Raw genomic sequence first — 18,633 nt, 5'->3', positions numbered from 1 at the left:
AAGTTGTTTTTCAACAGTCTCTCACAGCATCAGGCACAAAACGCTAGCAGTCCAAGCTGACTAATCACAGTTCTTGCAGCAGCCAGTCAGGAATGGAAACTTTGACATTTAGAAATTTCACATTTTGCAAGACAGCTGCATGGTTGATAACTTGGTACATTAAAAATGTCCAGATGTTGACATCCTGTACCAAGAACAAAAAAGCTCAGCTGAATCAGTCAGTCTTCGTTTCTTCTTCCTGGTTGGTGGCATTGCAGTGGCATCTGTTTGTATCTCATTATATATTGAACTTTCTGCATGTTTTACCACATGCACTGTGTTGCATAAGCTGCCACGTAGATCATGAACCGGCTTCAACAATCAATACTGTTGTCACACGATTGCAGGTCCATGCTAACAGGGTGCCCACAATTTGGCCTGATCATCCTCAACCTCGGTCTTTCAGCATGTTATGGGCCATGTGCTTCATTAAAACAGTTACATGCGTGTGTGCACACACATGCACGCGCACACACACACACACACACACACACACACACACACACACACACACGCGCATGCACACGCACGCACACACACACACACACACACACACACACACACACACACACACACACACACACAGATACACATGCACACAGAACAACCACTCCCCTTGAGCTCCCCTTTTCCCACTAGTCTCTGTGAGGCTGATAATGAGTGCCTTCTGTGCTGTCCCTCATGTGAGGCCCATGGTCATATTGGCTCCAGACTGCACCACTGCCAAGTATTAGACCCCCACTCCCCTGCCTGCTCCACTCCACCCCCCTTCCAGCACGTCTGGGTGTGACAAGATACTGTGGAGGGGCCAGGCCTGGGCATTTATGAGCGCTTAAAAAGGCGTGAAACGTTGCACCTTGACAGATAACCTCATCTATTTTTTTCTCATCAGCACTGGGGGGTAGGTGGTTATCTGATGGTGGTTTTTCATATTCTATCAATTCAATTTTGGGCTGTATTTGATGTACATGAAGTGGCTTATTTAAGCATCGTAAACAGTATCAGAGGATGAACTAAACATTAATGTAATTATACTAAATAAATGTAGATATAATGTGTAATTTTCTTGGTTTTGCACGATGATTATATTCTAAGAAGAAGTTTATCTTTACTAACCAGCTTATGACACACAGTGACTTGTAGATTTCATTTCAGTGTTATCTTAGCCCAGTGGCAAGTAATTGATTATTGATGCTGCAAATCGATTTGACCAACACTTTATCTGACTTTGATTTCATCACTAATCACACAAAAAAGGAGATTTTCTAAAACATTCACTTCAGCCTGTAGGGTCTAATGTTTTACAGCTATGCATGGAAATCATTTTTCATGCTCTTGCCATTGTGGCTAATGGGACCAGCTGCTTTTCAACCATCAGCCCAGGTTTGGTGGCAGCATGGGTAGGAGGGCTCTGAGTGAGGGTAGTGGGGATTGGGCGGGTGGGGTTGCAGCTGTTGTGGTTGCTAAGTGGACTCAGCTGACAGGACTAGGCTGTAGCAGCGGTGGCCTAAATGGCTACGTCAGCTGACACTAAGGGACAAAAGAAAATGGAGGGAGTAAATTTGAGGGTAAAAATGCACCAGACATTGATGAACAGGTTATGTGTGTGTGTGTGATTGTGTGGTTGAAGTGCAGGCCAGGCAGTAATGATTGCGCTTAGAAGGTGACCCTTCTGGACTCAGGGAAGGAGTAATTGAAATGCCCTGTTGCTGTGATTCCCATTCTTTTAAGTTTAGCGCCAGCTCAATTTTGCTGTTGGCCGTATGAACATTGCCAGAGAACTAAACCATGTTATGTAATTTACTCAAGGCCATAAAATACTCTCAGGCCAAAGAGCCAAATGACAGAACCATGAGAAAAATGGAATTACTCTATAAACCCGGCCATTTCTTTAGAAGGGGGTTACGTTTCAGGTCAGCTGTCTGACAATGTTGATAAAGAAATGCTAAGAGCTTCTTGACTCTGTGTGCGTGTGTGTGTGTGTGTGTGTGTGTGTGTGCGCGCACGCACATATGTGTGTGTTGGTGCACAACAGGAGAGTTATAATCTCCAGTCAGCCTGTATATTGGACTGAGCTGGTCATATTGAATACAGACAGTGTTTTGCTGTATTTGCTGCCACAGCTGCCATGCAGAGTATCTGCACAAGTGTCTGTGTTTGTATTGGGTGGAGCAGGGAGGTGGTGCGTGCTTAGAAGCAGCACCGACATCTGTCTCCAAATATGAGACTCCCTCACCTCCCTTCCACCACCCTCACACACACACACACACACCAATATCCCATACGGGCCGTTTCATCATGGTGTAATGGTTGATAGGGATCGGAGGGGGTCCACTCTGGATAATGAGAGTGGCTGATGGAAGATGGCTTCTGATGGGGGCCCCTGTTGGGCCCAAGGGCCTGGACAAATATTGCCTTGGGGAACAGGCTACATCTATAGAGAGAACAGAGAAGATGCTTATGTGTGTATCTAAGCACGCTTGACAAAGGGATAAGAATGATGGATGTGAAAGAGGAAAAACATCAGTGTGTTTTTGTGTCTGTTCACACCACAGCAGAATGCTTCATGTTGGGACAAGATGTAAGCTGAGAGATGGACTGATGACCAGCTCAAGAGCTTGAACCTAAGGATGCTTTTCTCGATTCCCCCTTCCATCCCTCTCTTTGTTCTGCCAGCCAAGGGACTATCCATCATTCTCTCTCAGCCATCTGAATATTTATTCTTGAGGGGGAGCTGTCACACACACACAGTCCTTGGAACATTAATGACAGCGATAAAGCCATTTAATTAAAAGTGAGCCTGAGCTCACCCCAAAGGTGTTTTTTATGTCCAATTAAATGCTCAAATGATGCCCTGATATACAGCAGGGTCCCGATACTTTGCTCATGTGGTAAATCACAGAAGTCTAGCAGTCACACATAAATATTACTTCCATACAATAACACACTTTGTTGGGCACAGAATAGATAAGCTTCTCCCATGGTTTTTAATTTCTGTACTGATTCAGTGTAATGTGTAATTTGCACATCAATCAACGCACATCACAAGCTGATAAATACTGCTTGCAGATGGGTGTCATTTGTTTTGTGTGATTAAGTGTTTGTCATCATGTAAAGATGCAGATTGACAGTAATCTGACACACTGAATGAAACTAAAGGCCTCAGAGATCTCTCTCTCATTATATAGGTAACTTTATATCATGCCAATCTCTGTCTGTTGTGCAATCCATTTAGGTCAGCACAGTAGATTGAATACGCGACAAATCAAGCAACTTTATTAAATTGATGCAAAAATCCTGTTAATCCCACATCGACACAACAACACTAACAACCGTCTAATACAACAAGACCTTTTAAAGATATAGATACCTCGACAGAAATGGTATAACATAATCTCTACTGGTTGACAGATTCGTAGTGTGTTACGTATGTATTGTCATATTGTACATATCAGAGCATGTGACCCATGCATATAACAGTTTTTAGGGTTTCAATTCCAATCAGACATCTGTATTTCAAATATATGTACTCATGGTCCTTATCTCTCACCCTGTGTGTGTTGCTGTGTGTCTGTGCTCTGATTAAAGCACACTGCTCAGACCCAGTGGTGGGGATTACTGTGGCTTTGTTGAAGGGTTTTAAAGAAAGGGTCAAAGTGCACCCACTTAATATGGGCCCCAAAGGGCCTCATGGGTAATTGCCAGTGCCTAATAAACTTCTAGACACCTTCTTTCCGCTCAAATCTGGAGAGTGCAGAAGCCAGAATGGGGAAAGATCAGGGGCCCCTGGAGCCATGATCTCAAAATGGTGTGTGACAGGTCATCGCGGCAGTCCTTTAACCCTGTGGCATGGTAATTCAGACCTTGGGTGCAGTGAGCTGTCCTATTTCTCTCCTCATTTTATGTGATTGAACAGGTTTCTGAACAATTTAGTCAGGGTTTTGTAATCTGCTTTGAATAGTGATTGGGAGAAATGTCGTAGCAGGTACAGATAAGGTCAGAGGTGCAGTTTAGCATATCATTTCAGGATTGGAGGGGCCAATGGGATTTGGGTGCCCCAAATGCTCTGTTACTGAGTAATTGGCCATCAAGATATGGTTCTGACCAAAGCCATAAGTGGTAATTTGATCCCTCCAACACAGATAAAAAAGACAGCAACATAGTGGTTCAGGAGCCGTCAATGAATTGGGAGACCTGTGTTTTATCAGGGTAAGGCAAGCACAGGCTCAGTTAGCTCATGAGGAAATGAAAAATATCCACCTATCTTATTTAACACTGCGGTGCCTGTCTTCTCTGACCTTGATTACAAACAAAACAGGCTGATTTATCTCCTCACATAACACACCCACGCCCACCCTTATTCATAGAGGACGCCACGCTATCTTGACAACAAGAGAAATGAGCCTTCACGGCGTACATTCTGACATTGAGATACAATGCATTTTCCACGCAAACCCGGGTATTTCAGATAACAAAATGTTAGAACTCTGAGTGTAAATGAGTTGATACAGATGGATGGGCATAAAGATGTATGGACGATGATGATGATAAGGCTAATGTCCTGGGGCTTTCTCGGCCTGTCGGTGCTGTCATTAGGGGAGGCATATCATTAATCAAATCAAGTGACCCTTCCTTGCTGGCCTGTGACATTACAGCAACATTGGTGCTGTTTCTCACACATGTGGACACACACCTGCACACAATGTGCATACCTACCCATGTATAAAGACATACAGTATATGCGTATGCAAAATGTACACAAAATAAGCTGACATGTACAAATTCCAATAGAAGTTTTACACTTACTTACTCACATTCTAGCACAATAACAAACCATATTCTGTTCTCCTTGCACAGTGTAGACCCAAGAAAGGCTTTACATATCAAACAGGTGTGTAAATGTGTAAATGTTGCCACTGTTCAGTTCAACCTGTGAGGAGAGAAAAAATGCTAAATGTGTTTGGTGGAATCAAAAGGAGAGTAACTACTGAAGAACTGTATGGTGATTAGGTACTCCATTAGATAGTCAATTCTATGAAACTTTAAAGACATACACGTTATATATTATATAATAACTTAATGTTACTGTTGTTCCCCAAACCTGACAAACGGATCTCTCAGTTTTGTATTTTGGGCATTTTACAGAAGTTTGTGCTTTGGCAGAGAGGGGATGTACCTGACAGCTTTTTTATAGTACTGATCAAAAGTAAATGCAAATGCAAATAGTGTAAATTAGGACACCAGTTTCAGACATGACTTCTACTTTTTAGGGTAAAGTAAGTGATTTCTCTCTGCTCATCTTTAGGATGTTCTCAGCAGCCCTGCAGATGAGTTGAATGACATTATATTAATATAAGTTATTGATATCATCAATAAGATTGCCATGATATATGCAAATCAGCCATGCTATCATCTTGCATCAATTAATCATCCACCAGCTCCTTGATGTCCAAATCTTACATCTAACCATAGCTTCCAAGATAACTTTGTGGAATATTTGAGAGCAGAAATTTGAAACCTCCCAAGTGCTATTTTGAGAGTTGAGAGACTTTAGAAGTTTCTTGATAAATGCCCGGGGAGAGATTGTGATGTTGAAAGAAAATGTAGGAGGATCTGCTTTTTCGATCAGTCAGGGTAGCTTTTTGGGCGACATTCTTACCAGATAGAAATGCCATAGTAACCACGTCATTGGTTTATCCCCTTTGTATCCCCTTTGACTGAGGCCAGACTTATAGCCTGCAGGCCTGCATGGCATTGACCTCTTCATGTTAGACTGATGTTGTCAGAATATCACCAGAGACTAAAAACCATCTTCTACACCTGTAATCTGAGAGGTCACAGAGCTCTAGAGACTGAAATGAAAAAGACAAAGCCCAATACCTTCAGGTAACAGGCACTTGAAGACAAATTTCTATTTTTTTATGAATAGACTCCAGATTAAATAGATAAAGTTGATTTATCTTGCTGCATATCTGTTGCATTTATGCAAGTGCCAAGGGAGAGTGTGTGTGTGTGTGTGTGTGTGTGTGTGTGTGTGTGTGTGTGTGTGTGAGTGTGAGTGTAAGAGTAAGAGAGAGAGAGAGAGAGAGAGAGGGAGTGAGTATGGGTCAGATTTAATAATTCATCTACTGAGTGTGTTTGTTAGCTACAAAAGCCTTCGTTATTGATGCGCTGTGATGCCACACACATTACACCGAGTCAATGAAGACCTTAGGGACATATGCACACCATGTTAAATTCAGTGATACAGTATCAATAGTATCTAGTGCTGTCAGGTTTTGTGTTATTCATCTTAGTCAAACAGCTAGAAACAGTCCTATTTTTTTATTTGCACCTGTTTGGCATTTATGTAATTTCTTTTTGAAGGCCTTTTTTAATGGCCAAATGTCAGTACAAAGTCAACAGGACTCCATGTATTTCTAATTAGATAAAGGAAAGCACATCAACACTAAATGTCAGATGAAAATTAGCAAATCTACATGTATGCAAAGACATAGTAGTATTATCAAAAAATACGTTTACACATAGTCTAACCATGACTTTGCACTTTCCCTCTTTTACCCAGTTCTGAGAGATGACTTCCGTCAAACACCCAGTGATGTGGTGGTAGCAGCAGGTGAACCGGCTGTCATGGAGTGTATACCCCCCAGAGGCCACCCTGAACCCACCATCTCTTGGAAGAGAAACAACATCCGGGTCAATGACCGAGATGAGAGGATCACTGTAAGCTGGCTGGTTCTCACAGAAATACTTAGTAACACTTATTACCATGTATATTTGTACCACGCTTTATAAAGCACTTATTAATGTTTTATTCTGCATGGCCACATTCTGCAACTACTAGGCCATTAACTGCAAGTTTTCCCTGAATGACCTCCTAATTACTGCTTACTGATAGTAATTAAGCATGTTGCAATTCAGATCTTAACAACGTAACCCTAAACCCTGTAATCCCCAGAATAAGGCATTAATAAGTGCTTATATTCACTTTGTATTCCTAAGTAATAATGAAGCACTTTTTTTTAAATAAGGCCGACCTTGTTCAGTCCACAAGTTTCATGAAATGTGAGTTGAATTGGAAACAACTGAACTGCTGATTTTCTTTCCCCCTATTTTACCAGAAAACTTGTTTGTGGATTGTGGTGCCTGAGTCACACAAACTGGTTTTTCTTTTACGTCAGCCACTGACCAATCAATAATTTTCATTATTGATGAGAAGCCCCTGATTAAGAATGAATCTAGCTCTGTCATTGTTGATAATTGAAAAGCAATATTGCTATTGAACTGCACTGTTTTTTGTTTGATTGAATCCTTCAACGCAGCCTCTAGAAATAACTATCCACAGAAACTTTAGAATACGTACATAAATCCAGGTATGTAAGCATCTTATTTGAGAGCATGTATGTGTGTGTGAATCAATGCACATACTTATTACAAACTGAGCAGTGGAAGATGTTTCTATGGCGACTGGCCTGGAGCTAGGCCCATTGTCAAACAGTGTAAGAACTACCAGAGGAGCCATCTGTCATGACACACATAGAAAATGACAGAGTGGCTTTTCTCTTGACTAACATGCTTCAATATCCTGTTTCTGACCTCTTTCCATTTGTCTTCTTTCTTTCCCCCTCATCCACCACCACCTCTACTCCCCCTCCTCCTCCACCTCTTCCTCCTCCTCCTCCTCTTCTTCACTGATCTCCTCCTCCTCTGCTTACTTTTTCCATTTCCTTCTGTGCCTCTCTCCCTCTTCTCATTCTGCTTTTTGCTTCCATTTGTCAATCATTTTCAGATCCGAGGAGGCAAGTTGATGATTTCCAACACCAGGAAAAGTGATGCCGGCATGTATGTGTGTGTTGGAACCAACATGGTTGGAGAGAAGGACAGTGATCCTGCTGAACTGGTGGTGTTTGGTGAGTCATTTATACTGCATCTCACTGAATCATCGTCAACTTGAAAATACTATAAAGGTACGATCTAATAATAATAATAATAATAATAATAATAATAATAATAATAATGTGAATTAAAGTTATGGGAATTCTAGCAGTCTGATTTGTTCTCACATTGCATATCCCAGTGCAAGAATGGTTATATCTGAATTGCTCAAAAACGTATTTCACATACAAAGATCTGTGTTTTCAAATTCTAATGGTTGAGGTTATAAAGTAAACTGTGATATATTTCTCTTGGGCTGAACTTTCTTTCCTCGGCTGGTGTTGCTGGAGAAGATGAATGTTTCCCTTCAAGCTGCCCTTTGCTTTGCTCTCTTGACCTCTCTGCTTCTTTCTTTCTCTCTGATTCTCTGATTCTGCTTTGCTCTCAGCAGAGCAGCAGCATAAGCACCCTCAAAGTGTATATTGATCCCAGGAAACAGATAGAGGATTGATATTTTCTTTTCAGTCCCACCAAACCTCCTCCTCCTCACCACCACACAGATGCTGCTCCTTCTGCACATTGTGGTGCAACAGTAAACCTTATCCCAGTGTGTAATGCCAAATTTATCATTTTATGGTTCCTGAACATACATGGCCTGTCACTTTCCACCTATATTTAATATTACTGCCATCTGTGAAATTTGCAAGATAAAAGTGAGTCCACATCTGCACATATTTCTTGGCTATTACCATTTAAAAAGCTGGCTATGATAAGAGCTTACAAAACATATTTGGTTGTTTGGGCATATGTTTCTGGTGTATTGGATCTTCCACCTGTATAATTCATTATTCTTATTCACCTGCATCAGGCCTGTAACTGTATTAACGATGAAGCAGTTTTATTTGTGGTGATTTACATACCTGTGAACATTGGGATTTGAAAATAAGGGAAATTTTCCAGCTCCCCACCCTGGGCCATCTCACCAACCATACCACTGTCCATTACCCCTTACATTTAGACAAATATAAACACAATGAATCCTTAAGTCACGACTTGCTTTAAAATATCAGAGCAACGATGATTGGATTAACCAGTTCCTTCATTAAGTGACTACAGATAGGTGGTGAATATAAATAGAAATGTATATAAAAAATATAAATTCAGAACTCGGGTTTGTATATGTTTTACTTGAAGGATATGTTCACATCACTTATGCTTCAGTTTTGATTGTGAGAGAGGCTATTGGCAAGAGAGACAGTTAGTAGGAGGGGTGATTATGAAAATGGATGGAGAGAAAGTATAAATGCAGTCATTGGTGGAGCATGTTTCTGTGCCTCTTGGGGGAAGAAATGTAAAATAATCACATTTCTGATAAATACTTCAAATAATAACGCACAAAGAAAGATTAATCATCAGTTTGTGCATGTGTTTGAGTGTTGATCCTAGTCCTTCTCTCTTGATAAATGTTAACGGTAAGAAATCTCTCAGGCACAGTTGAGGCTCAGATCAAATATTCAGAGTCAAAGTGAGCTCTGGTGCAATGCGGTGGCCATCAGCATTCCCGCACAGTTTCCCACACCATGCGTAACCCCACCAACCCTTCTCCTCCTGCTCCTCTTCTGATCCATCATGCCTTTCTTTGTTTTCCTTTCACAGCCTCTCTCTCCATGCTCTTCCATCACTCCATGTTTTTTTTTTTTTTGGTCTTCATTTAAGAATTTGATAAGATACATTGGAAACACTAAAGATAAGATTATATATAAAAAGTTGTGTCTGAATTGGGCCAAGCCATCCTCAATTAGTCCACTCTTCTGAAAATGTGAAAAGTCAATCTGCAGTTAGGAAGTAGTGCCGCAAGCATTTTTAATCCTCTCTCCATTCTCTGTCTAATTTCAGAGAGGCCAGTGTTCACCAAACAGCCGGTGAACCAGGTGGTGTTGGCAGACGATACGGTGGACTTTTTCTGCGAGGTACACGGAGACCCAACTCCGACTGTCCGCTGGCGGAGAGAGGAGGGAGAGTTGCCCCGGGGCAGGTACAGTGGAAACAATACTTTCTGTTAGAGAGCACATGGTATCATGCAGCCAACGATACGCGCAGGGTGCCAGGGTGTTAATAACATATTAGATTTCTGGTAACAAGTAGTGTGGTTATCATTCTCTAATAATATAACAGCTTCATGTGTGCTTTCCCAATTAGGCTTTTGTTCTGTGCGTTCTGTGATTGACTGACGAGATGATTTTCTGTGAGTTGATGCTTTTCCACTGTCTCGAATGGAGCAAACAAAATGACAAAGTATAGAGGTGTTTGAATTGAAACAATTCACTGCTCTCATGGAGCCATAATGATTGCTTTTGAGATTTGCAATAAGTAAGTCAAGTGCTGTTTACAATACATGCCAATCCAAAGCCACAAAGTAATTGCAGGGATCAAAATGTGTGCCTCATGTCACACAGCAGCTTATGTTAGTAACACGAACAAGTGCAGAGACAATCATTCAAAGAATAGGCAACATACTTGCTGAACTTTCCATGTGCCTTCAAGACTGTTTCTGTGCTTGCTCTGGTGCCAGTAAGCACAATAATAATGTCAGTGATAGTGTGTGATCATAATCATGATACTAATGCAGAGCAACACCATGAGAGCCATACTCCCTCACTCCTTCTCTCACACACTTTGTGGATTTGATTGCATGAAACTTTCAGGTTCCCTCAAGGGAAAAAGGCTAAAATGTTCCCTTGTTGTCAGCAGAATTCAGGTCTACACATGGAGAGGCTTTTCGTCCATTGCCTCAAAGCATACAGAACAACTCACTGTCTCCACATTTATGTCTGTGTAGTAAACACATTAGCTGGGTGTTCAAAAACTTAGAGACAGTTTTCCGTTGAAAAAACCTAATTGTCTTCTCTTCGCATCTGTTGACATGCAGAAAATAATCTGAGACACCAGATCACAAGAAAAGCTCATATCGCTGCCTGCATTACATCAACTTTTGTTATAGTGAGAGAACAGGCTTGTTCTTAGGTTTAATTGACCAGATGACTTTGCTATTTGCAATAAAACATAAACTTCACAAACAACTGGAGTTTTCAGAAAAGTGATGCATTTTGTGCTAAATATTGTGTGTTGATGACTCTCCAGATTTGAGATCCGCAGTGACAACAGCCTGCGTCTGACCCAGGTGCGAGGTGAGGACGAGGGCACTTACACCTGCGTATCAGAGAACAGCGTGGGTAAAGCCGAAGCATCGGGTACCCTGCAAGTGCACGGTAAAATATGGCCTACTCTTCATCACTCACTACACACACACACACACACACACACACACACACACACACACACATAAATGGCAGACGCACAAATCAGAAATATTTTTGAAAAATTTCATCCCTGAAATTTTCAGCTTGAATTTTAAAATTTCAAATATGTTGAAATATAGTGCGTAACTTTCTCTGAGAGATAAAAATCTGACAATAACTAGAGAAGTCTTATCCCACTTTATTTCAATAAATATAGTTCAGGAGAAAATTGGATTTTGACACTGAATATATGAGTAAATTATTTGCACAGATGGACATTTTTGCCATAAATTTGGAAGCTTTTCTGGAAGATTTGCCATCAAGTCAGTTTTCTCTTTAAAGAGATGTTGAGTGTTAACATCAATGTCCAGAATGTTTATATGACGAGATTTTTCCCATAAGAAGTCAGAAAAACTTTGAATAGACAGCCAGACAGACGTCGTTTGCTGGTTAAATCTCCCCATATTTTGCCACTGGTAACATGCTGTTAACTGCAACTATAAGAGAGAAAAAGTGAAAAATGGATTTTAAGTTCCTTTCAAGCCTCGACTCGTCATCCCTCTGGAGAGAGATCAAAAAGCATTGAAATTGCATTAGAATAAAGTCAGTCCCTTGAAGAGAGGCACTCGGATGAGAAATCTGTCATTTGTTATGATAAAAGAGAATATTTAGAGTTTTACTTTGTAACAGTTGATTCTGTGAGCGAGCCCTCCAGTCTGGGCCCACACTTCTGACATCTGTCAACACAAGTGTGCTCACATGCTATACCCACACGCATGCAATGACAAACAGACATGGGGCATTTGTTGGTGCAAGAGAAAACACACATATGCACACTCTTGCACAAGCATGAACACATTTTACTAATAGAGCAGCAAATGTTAGGCGAGAGAGATTGATGGATTGTGGGTCGATGAATGCAGCTACAGTATTAGGGATAATAGGAATCCCCCCCACATGCACACACACACAAATGAATTGCGTGAATGTATTATAAAACCACAGATCAATTAGAACACAACCTCTCATATTCACCTGTATGTTCACATTCAGTTCATCATTCTTCCTCCAACTCATCCACTGTTCCTTTCTTTTGGGGCCTCATCATTTAAATAGCAGCCAATTTCCCTTCAATCCATTCACATTCAGTAAGTTCATGCGAGTATTAATTTTGAATAGACCTGAGTGGTAGTGGTGCTCCAAAGTTTTATCAAATGTTTCGTCCAGTATCACCATTCTTCATGAACTCATCATCTCATTCATCATTCTTTTCCTCTTTTCTTTTCCACCTCTTTCTGCATCACTCCATCACAGTTGGCCCATCCAGTAAGTATTCCATTTCATCCCATATTGTGTGTGTGTGTGTGTGTGTGTGTGTGTGTGTGTGTGTGAGAGAGAGAGAGAGAGAGAGAGAGACAGAGAGACAGTAATAAAGATAGAGACCCAAGGGTTGCCATGTTGGAATCATAACCCCCACTACCAAAAGCGCAAAGGATAGTCAATTAGTATTTAAGTAGCTCTGGAAACACTTGGGGATTTTCCACAACTGCACACCAGTTATGCTTTGCTCATCTGGTGGAGCTTCCATTACTACAGAGACAAAGCTTCCATTAATACCAGGGATCTTAAATTTAGTCCACAAACACTCTTGAAAACAGTGAGGTGGAACAACACTGAATAAAACCACAAAAATCTCACACAATACAAATTAAATTATTAGAGCATAAGAATGCTGCAGTAATACTCTTATTATTCACTGCCTCTATACTTGGACAAATAGTCATTTTGCAGTATTTCGTCTTGAGCAGAGACCTCTGTAGCAAACAGAGCAATGTAGTTTGGACGCTCATCATTAAATACCAAGCTGCTTGGGCATGATAATCATGTCCAAGTGTGTTTGTGTCCTCATGGTGATTATATGGGACAACATCTGTGAATGAAAGGGGCAGCAGGGGAAATAGAAATATACCAGAGCCATGAAAAAAAGCCACCTTTTACTATGGAAGAGAAAATATTGTTTCTTCACTGCTGTGTATTGCAGTGTATGCTTTCCATTGGCTTCCCTGGAAGACAAACATGTAATTGAAGAAAGGAGTTGCTATTTTTCACAGGTGTCTGAGGAAATTGGCTGTCAGATGTTTACTTTTCCAATGTCACAATAACAAAAATGGAATAAGTAGTAGGGAGTGCACTGTTAATGATGGGTTTCAGGAACAGTTTAGGTAACACAACAAAGAGGAGTTTTAACTGTGTTGTGTATTTGGAGAAAGTGTTGTCTTTGTGTAAATTTAAATAGCTTTTGACTCTTCACTGTACATTTCTATTCCCGATAGGGCCTTGATGCTTTAAAGGTTGACATCTTTTTCGCCTCTCAGTCACTTCACTTATGTGTAGGTAGCAATAGAGAGGGATGAAATAACCCTTTTAAGCTATGACACACATTTGCAGAGGACATCAGATTTATATCCATTAGAGAAACTGTTCTTTGTAGCAGAGATTTGGGCAAATGTGAGCAAAAGGTGTGAATAGACCAGTCCCACATTGGTCCACACTACATGAAATTAACTTATTTTAACACATTTTTAATGAAGTATCGAGTCTTACATCTTTGCAATAGTGTTTGACTTAGTCAGTGTCTTTTCATTTGCAGTCCTCTGCTGCTATCAAGAAAATGCCATTTTAAGACTCTGCACTACACAAAATGACTTGTTTTGAACTGTGAAGTGAGCATTCTTAAGCAGCTGAACACACACACACACACACACACACACACACACACACACACACACACACACGCACACACACACATATATGTATAGAATTTTTCTTTTAATATAAGGGCATAGGTAATCTTGAATAAATGGGGTAGGTGTAGGTGTGGAGTGCCCAATCAGTGAAATTGAGTTTGGGTTGATCATTTTTAATTGAACACACCAGAAATCACAAAAACACAGTACCATCTCACCCTTTTTTTCTGGAACATAAATTCCTCATCTGGCTGAATGCATGTTAGATGATCTTGAGCAACATCTCACATTACCAGGGTATGATTTCCATCTTGACATTGGTCAGAACACCACACTGGCTCAGTGGATCACTCCCACTACACAACCCTGGACTAAAATATCAAGCATGCTTGATAATGATCAGGACATCCTGAGGAGTCCTGAAACCAAGGACAGCAAGGGGGCCACGAGACCCCAAAGTGACTTTATTGACCTGACGACCCCAAAAACTGGTCTGGTATAATTTGCTTCCACGTTTACACTGGTTGCTTCCTGGAATCTAAGTAGAAACCTTTATTTGCCCTTTATTTGCTCAGTGCTTAATTGGAATTGCTTACTAAATTGCAAATACCATCATGGCAAAACTCAAGCAAATGGGACTTGATGTGCATTCTTACAGTTTGAGTCTATCTTAAGCCTGGCTTGAGTCGGTCCTGTCTGTAAATGTCTCGGGGAATGAAGGGACAGGGATGGGGAAGGAAACAAGAAGAAAGTGGTACAGGGGAGGAAAACAACTGCAAGTTGTACCAAGTTGATTGTTCCACATGTGTGCATATGTATATAGGAGACAGGAGGCATAATGACCTTTCCATTGAATTCATTTACCCTATAGGAGGGGTCGACTTCTTTGTCTTAGAATGCTTAGACATTATAGAAGCCAAGAATTGCGGCACTACCTCTGGAAGTTGTTCTCAGTCCATTTAATGCTGTGCCAGCCCTCCAGTTCATAGAGTGATATTGGATAGATAGATGGGCGGGAGTTCTGGGCACAAAGGTCTAACCACAAATTAAATAAAAGCATAAATAAATTACAGTCCAGCTTTGATACGTTATGCATAGGAAATAACCACCTCCTTAATCAACAAAATGGAAATAACATCAGGAAAGGAAAGAGTGTGTATGTGTCTGAGAAAGGGAGGTTGTTAAATGAAAGGATGAAACTGAAGACTCCTGCAGCACGTGCGGCAACAGCATGAGTGTGTGTTTATTCAGGCGTGCTTGTGTGAAACACGCAGTCTGCAGCAGCGTGGGACTGTGACAGCTGCCTGTCATGTCGAGGCCCCTGAGGAACTCCTGCTGGGAGGGTATGTGTATGTGTGTGTGTATTTGTGTTCCCCTGTGTGTGATAGCTTCAGTATGTTGGTGCAAATCACACGTCAAGTGGGGAGTGGAGGAGGTAAGATGCTTTGAATGTAAGCACTTTGTCTGCCGTTGCTATGTGATTGAGCAACATGCAGTTTTCATACAACAGTAGTGGAACAAATTGCGCTCTCTGATCTGTCTTAGTGTACAGTCTGTGGTGAGCACCCAACCTAAACTGGAATCAGTAACCCTATTACCTGACCAGAATGTCAGTATTGGATTTCTCCATCCCTGGTCCGGGAAGATCGGGAAGATCATGCTCATGGCCAATAAGTTATGGTCAAGGTTAGGCAACTAAAACACTTTGAGCCACCATCACCCTGACTTCAATACCCTTACTTTCTTTTCTCATTACACAAGGGCACATTACTTCCTGCATTAGCACTGAATGACAGCATTGAATTCTGTCCACCATGATTTTTCGTCCGGTATGAACATCATTCCACATACTGGGCTGGGATCACCCTGCATGATATCGTCCCTAAACTGGCCTAATGCATCAGATATGGGGCGTACCAAATGAATGTCACAAAAATGGCTTCTTAGTTGAAGACCATTTCTGAGCCTCAAGGCTAGCATGTCAGATTTGTTTGCCTTTTCTTGCCGAACTTGATCATTTCTACAACCTGCTCCATCGATGATATGCTTCTATATGTTTCTCTGACTGCTCCTTCAGATCTCATACATGTCAAGTAGACTACAAGCTAATATTCACCAGAATACAATTTGTAGTATGGCATGGCAGTCTGCCAAGTCATGGCAGGACCACATAATCTTTCACAGAGCCCTCTGGGAAGATCCCGTCATAAAAGTAATTTTAACCCACACCACCTATCGTAACCTTTAAATGGCCAGGACTGACCACATGTCCTCACATGATCGTTCTCATCTTTAAGAAAACATTTGGTGGTCATCACACAGAAACACACGCACACATTCAAAGAGACTGAGCACTTCACATTTAATCCAGAGTTTCCTCCTTCAGTCTGACTCTTATCGTAAAGGCTGTGGAAACTTAACTTGCAGTCCTTGTCTATTTTTGCCTCCCTCTTGGCATGTTAGCCTTGTTATGTGTTCTCCAGCTCTGGCAATATCCAGCATATAAAAGAAATCTTCAAGCTCCTTTGAATTCCTATCTCAAGTGTTTCATTCTTTATTTAGACGTTCCCCGATTTTACCTCCCTGACACTACCTCCTGCAGTTGTCAGTTTATGCACCGTCATTTTTGCAGTCCAGTTATATATTTCACTAAATTGGAAAATTAATGTGCCATGGCTTTTGATAAGCAGATACAGTTTCTGTCTTTTCAAAGGGTACTTAAAACAACAAAAGCCGTCATACCTAAAAGCCACTATCCCAGAATACTAAATTACTGTACAAGTGACATGCTGTGCAAATAGCTTCCATCACATTCAGGCATTGTTTGCTGATTTTTGTCATGTATATTTCAGCTGCTGCCTTGCAATCCATCTCCTGGTTTCCATCTCATGTGAGGATGCTAATGTTTCTCCCTGCCCTAAATCTAAAGCTCAGTGTCGCGTCGAGTGCACCCATTATTGCTAATTATTTATTACAGCCTCAGGCAATGTGCCGGCTTGCCTACTCAAATCAAACATTGTTATTCTCCAGACAGAGCTGTGTAGCACACCAAAAACGGCATTTTAATAGCCTGAATATTCCTAGCTGTCACAGTATTTGGGTCAAAGCTGTGGCATTGTGTCAGTGAGGGGAAAATGTTCAGGTGTTTTTGTCAAATGGCCTGCTTAGCACAGTGTTCTGATATGGTGTCTTTTCTCTTGTGTGTTCACCGTATCTGTATGTGCATAAGTTGCATTACATAAGAAGTGGGTATTACACTGCATTTCTTTAATATTTCAGGCCTTGCATCAGTCTTGACAGGAAGCCTGTCCTTGAGGTAGCTGGGGAGTGAACGCAGAGGTTCAGTGCCACAGGCCCATATTCCACTCTGGTTCACATCCAAAACACGTTTGGACTTTTTAGTGTTAGTGCACGACTGCATGTTTGACCCCAGGACATGACCCTGTCCAGCCCAGCCAAAGTCCCTTTAGATGTGATTAATCCTGCGGCTGACCTGTGGATGCCCCCTGCTGTGGGAAGGGGCCCGTGGTGAAGCAGCCTTTAGGATAGCAAAGAGCATAATAATTCCCAAGGTAGGGGAATAAAATGTGCATGCAGGGCATTTTTTTTTTTCACTGATCTGAAAAATCATGTGATCATGACTCAAAACCGACATATGAGTCCAACCGTGAGTTTTGGGATCCGTTGCACCCCTACTCTTCTGAGCTGAGCAATTACAGGGAGCAGGCAAGCCACAAAGAGGGAGGCTGGAAACTGGGCAGTCAGTGATTCTCAGTCCAGACCCTGCACCAACATATCATGTCAGAGAAAATTTCAGTTCTTCACACTCATCTGCTTTAAGTGCTGCCCTGTTTTTCGAACCCTCCTCCTTTATCTTTGTTTCCAAACTGTTTTCTCCTCATTTAAGCACTCAATCAAACTCAACAAAACAAAAGAGAAATTGGTCTCTGAGGTAACTAATGTCAGCAAGTATTTCTCAAAGTTTATTGCCTTGGGTTGACAAATTGAATCAAAGTTATGTTATGTTTGAACCCCACAACAGACAAGCTGAAAGGAAAAGAGCCCTGACTCAAAGAGGCAGCTTCTGTGAGTCACAGTGCTGCACCCATGGTTGTTTTTTTTCCCTCTCAGTAGATATCTTTCCGTCACTGGATTAATTATTCATTGGATTTGCAATTCTGAAGAAAATGCATATTATTGAATGCTTACATAAATTTAAAGAATGGCACACTTCGACATTACATATTATATGCAAGGAACTCCTGCAGCCTCTACATTGTATGTCATTAGGACTTTTCATTGTTGAGTTTTTTCAGGGTTTTTTTGTGTGAATTTAAATTTCACATAAGAAAATATGGAAGCGAAGTTGCTCGTTTATTCTTTCACTTTCACTGTGACTGCTAAGTGTTTTTTCAGTTTGACTTTCTATTCTTTAGGCAGGTTCTCCACCTGCCTGTCTTTCTCTTTCTTTCGGTTTCTCTCAATGCTAATTTAGGCAGCGAATGAAAGAGAAAGCAGGAGATCAGGTGGGAAGATGAGAAATCAATTAGGACTGGTGGAGGGCATCATTATGCATTCACACCCCCCTCTGTGCAGGAAGGCTTGTCACTTGCTACAGAATCAATAGAAATCAAAGGTGTGTGTGTGTGTGTGTGTGTGTGTGTGTGTGTGTG

At 41.2% G+C, this 18,633-nt stretch overlaps 1 protein-coding gene across 2 annotated transcripts in view; it reads left to right on the top strand.

The window, feature by feature from the left end:
- The window catches only part of robo3 (roundabout, axon guidance receptor, homolog 3 (Drosophila)), an 82,021-nt gene that overhangs the window by 30,716 nt on the left and 32,672 nt on the right, over positions 1 to 18,633 (top strand). For both annotated transcript variants that reach the window (XM_076751428.1, XM_076751427.1), the window contains exons 3-6: positions 6,605 to 6,762; positions 7,829 to 7,949; positions 9,811 to 9,949; positions 11,056 to 11,183. In XM_076751428.1, coding sequence (XP_076607543.1) covers positions 6,605 to 6,762; positions 7,829 to 7,949; positions 9,811 to 9,949; positions 11,056 to 11,183 — 546 coding nt within the window. The remainder of the gene's footprint in view (positions 1 to 6,604; positions 6,763 to 7,828; positions 7,950 to 9,810; positions 9,950 to 11,055; positions 11,184 to 18,633) is intronic.

Source organism: Chaetodon auriga, chromosome 15 (genome assembly GCF_051107435.1).
Source record: "Chaetodon auriga isolate fChaAug3 chromosome 15, fChaAug3.hap1, whole genome shotgun sequence".
Lineage (NCBI taxonomy): Eukaryota > Metazoa > Chordata > Actinopteri > Chaetodontiformes > Chaetodontidae > Chaetodon > Chaetodon auriga.
The sequence above is the reverse complement of the archived record's forward strand: the minus strand, read 5'-3'. Positions and strand labels throughout refer to the sequence as shown.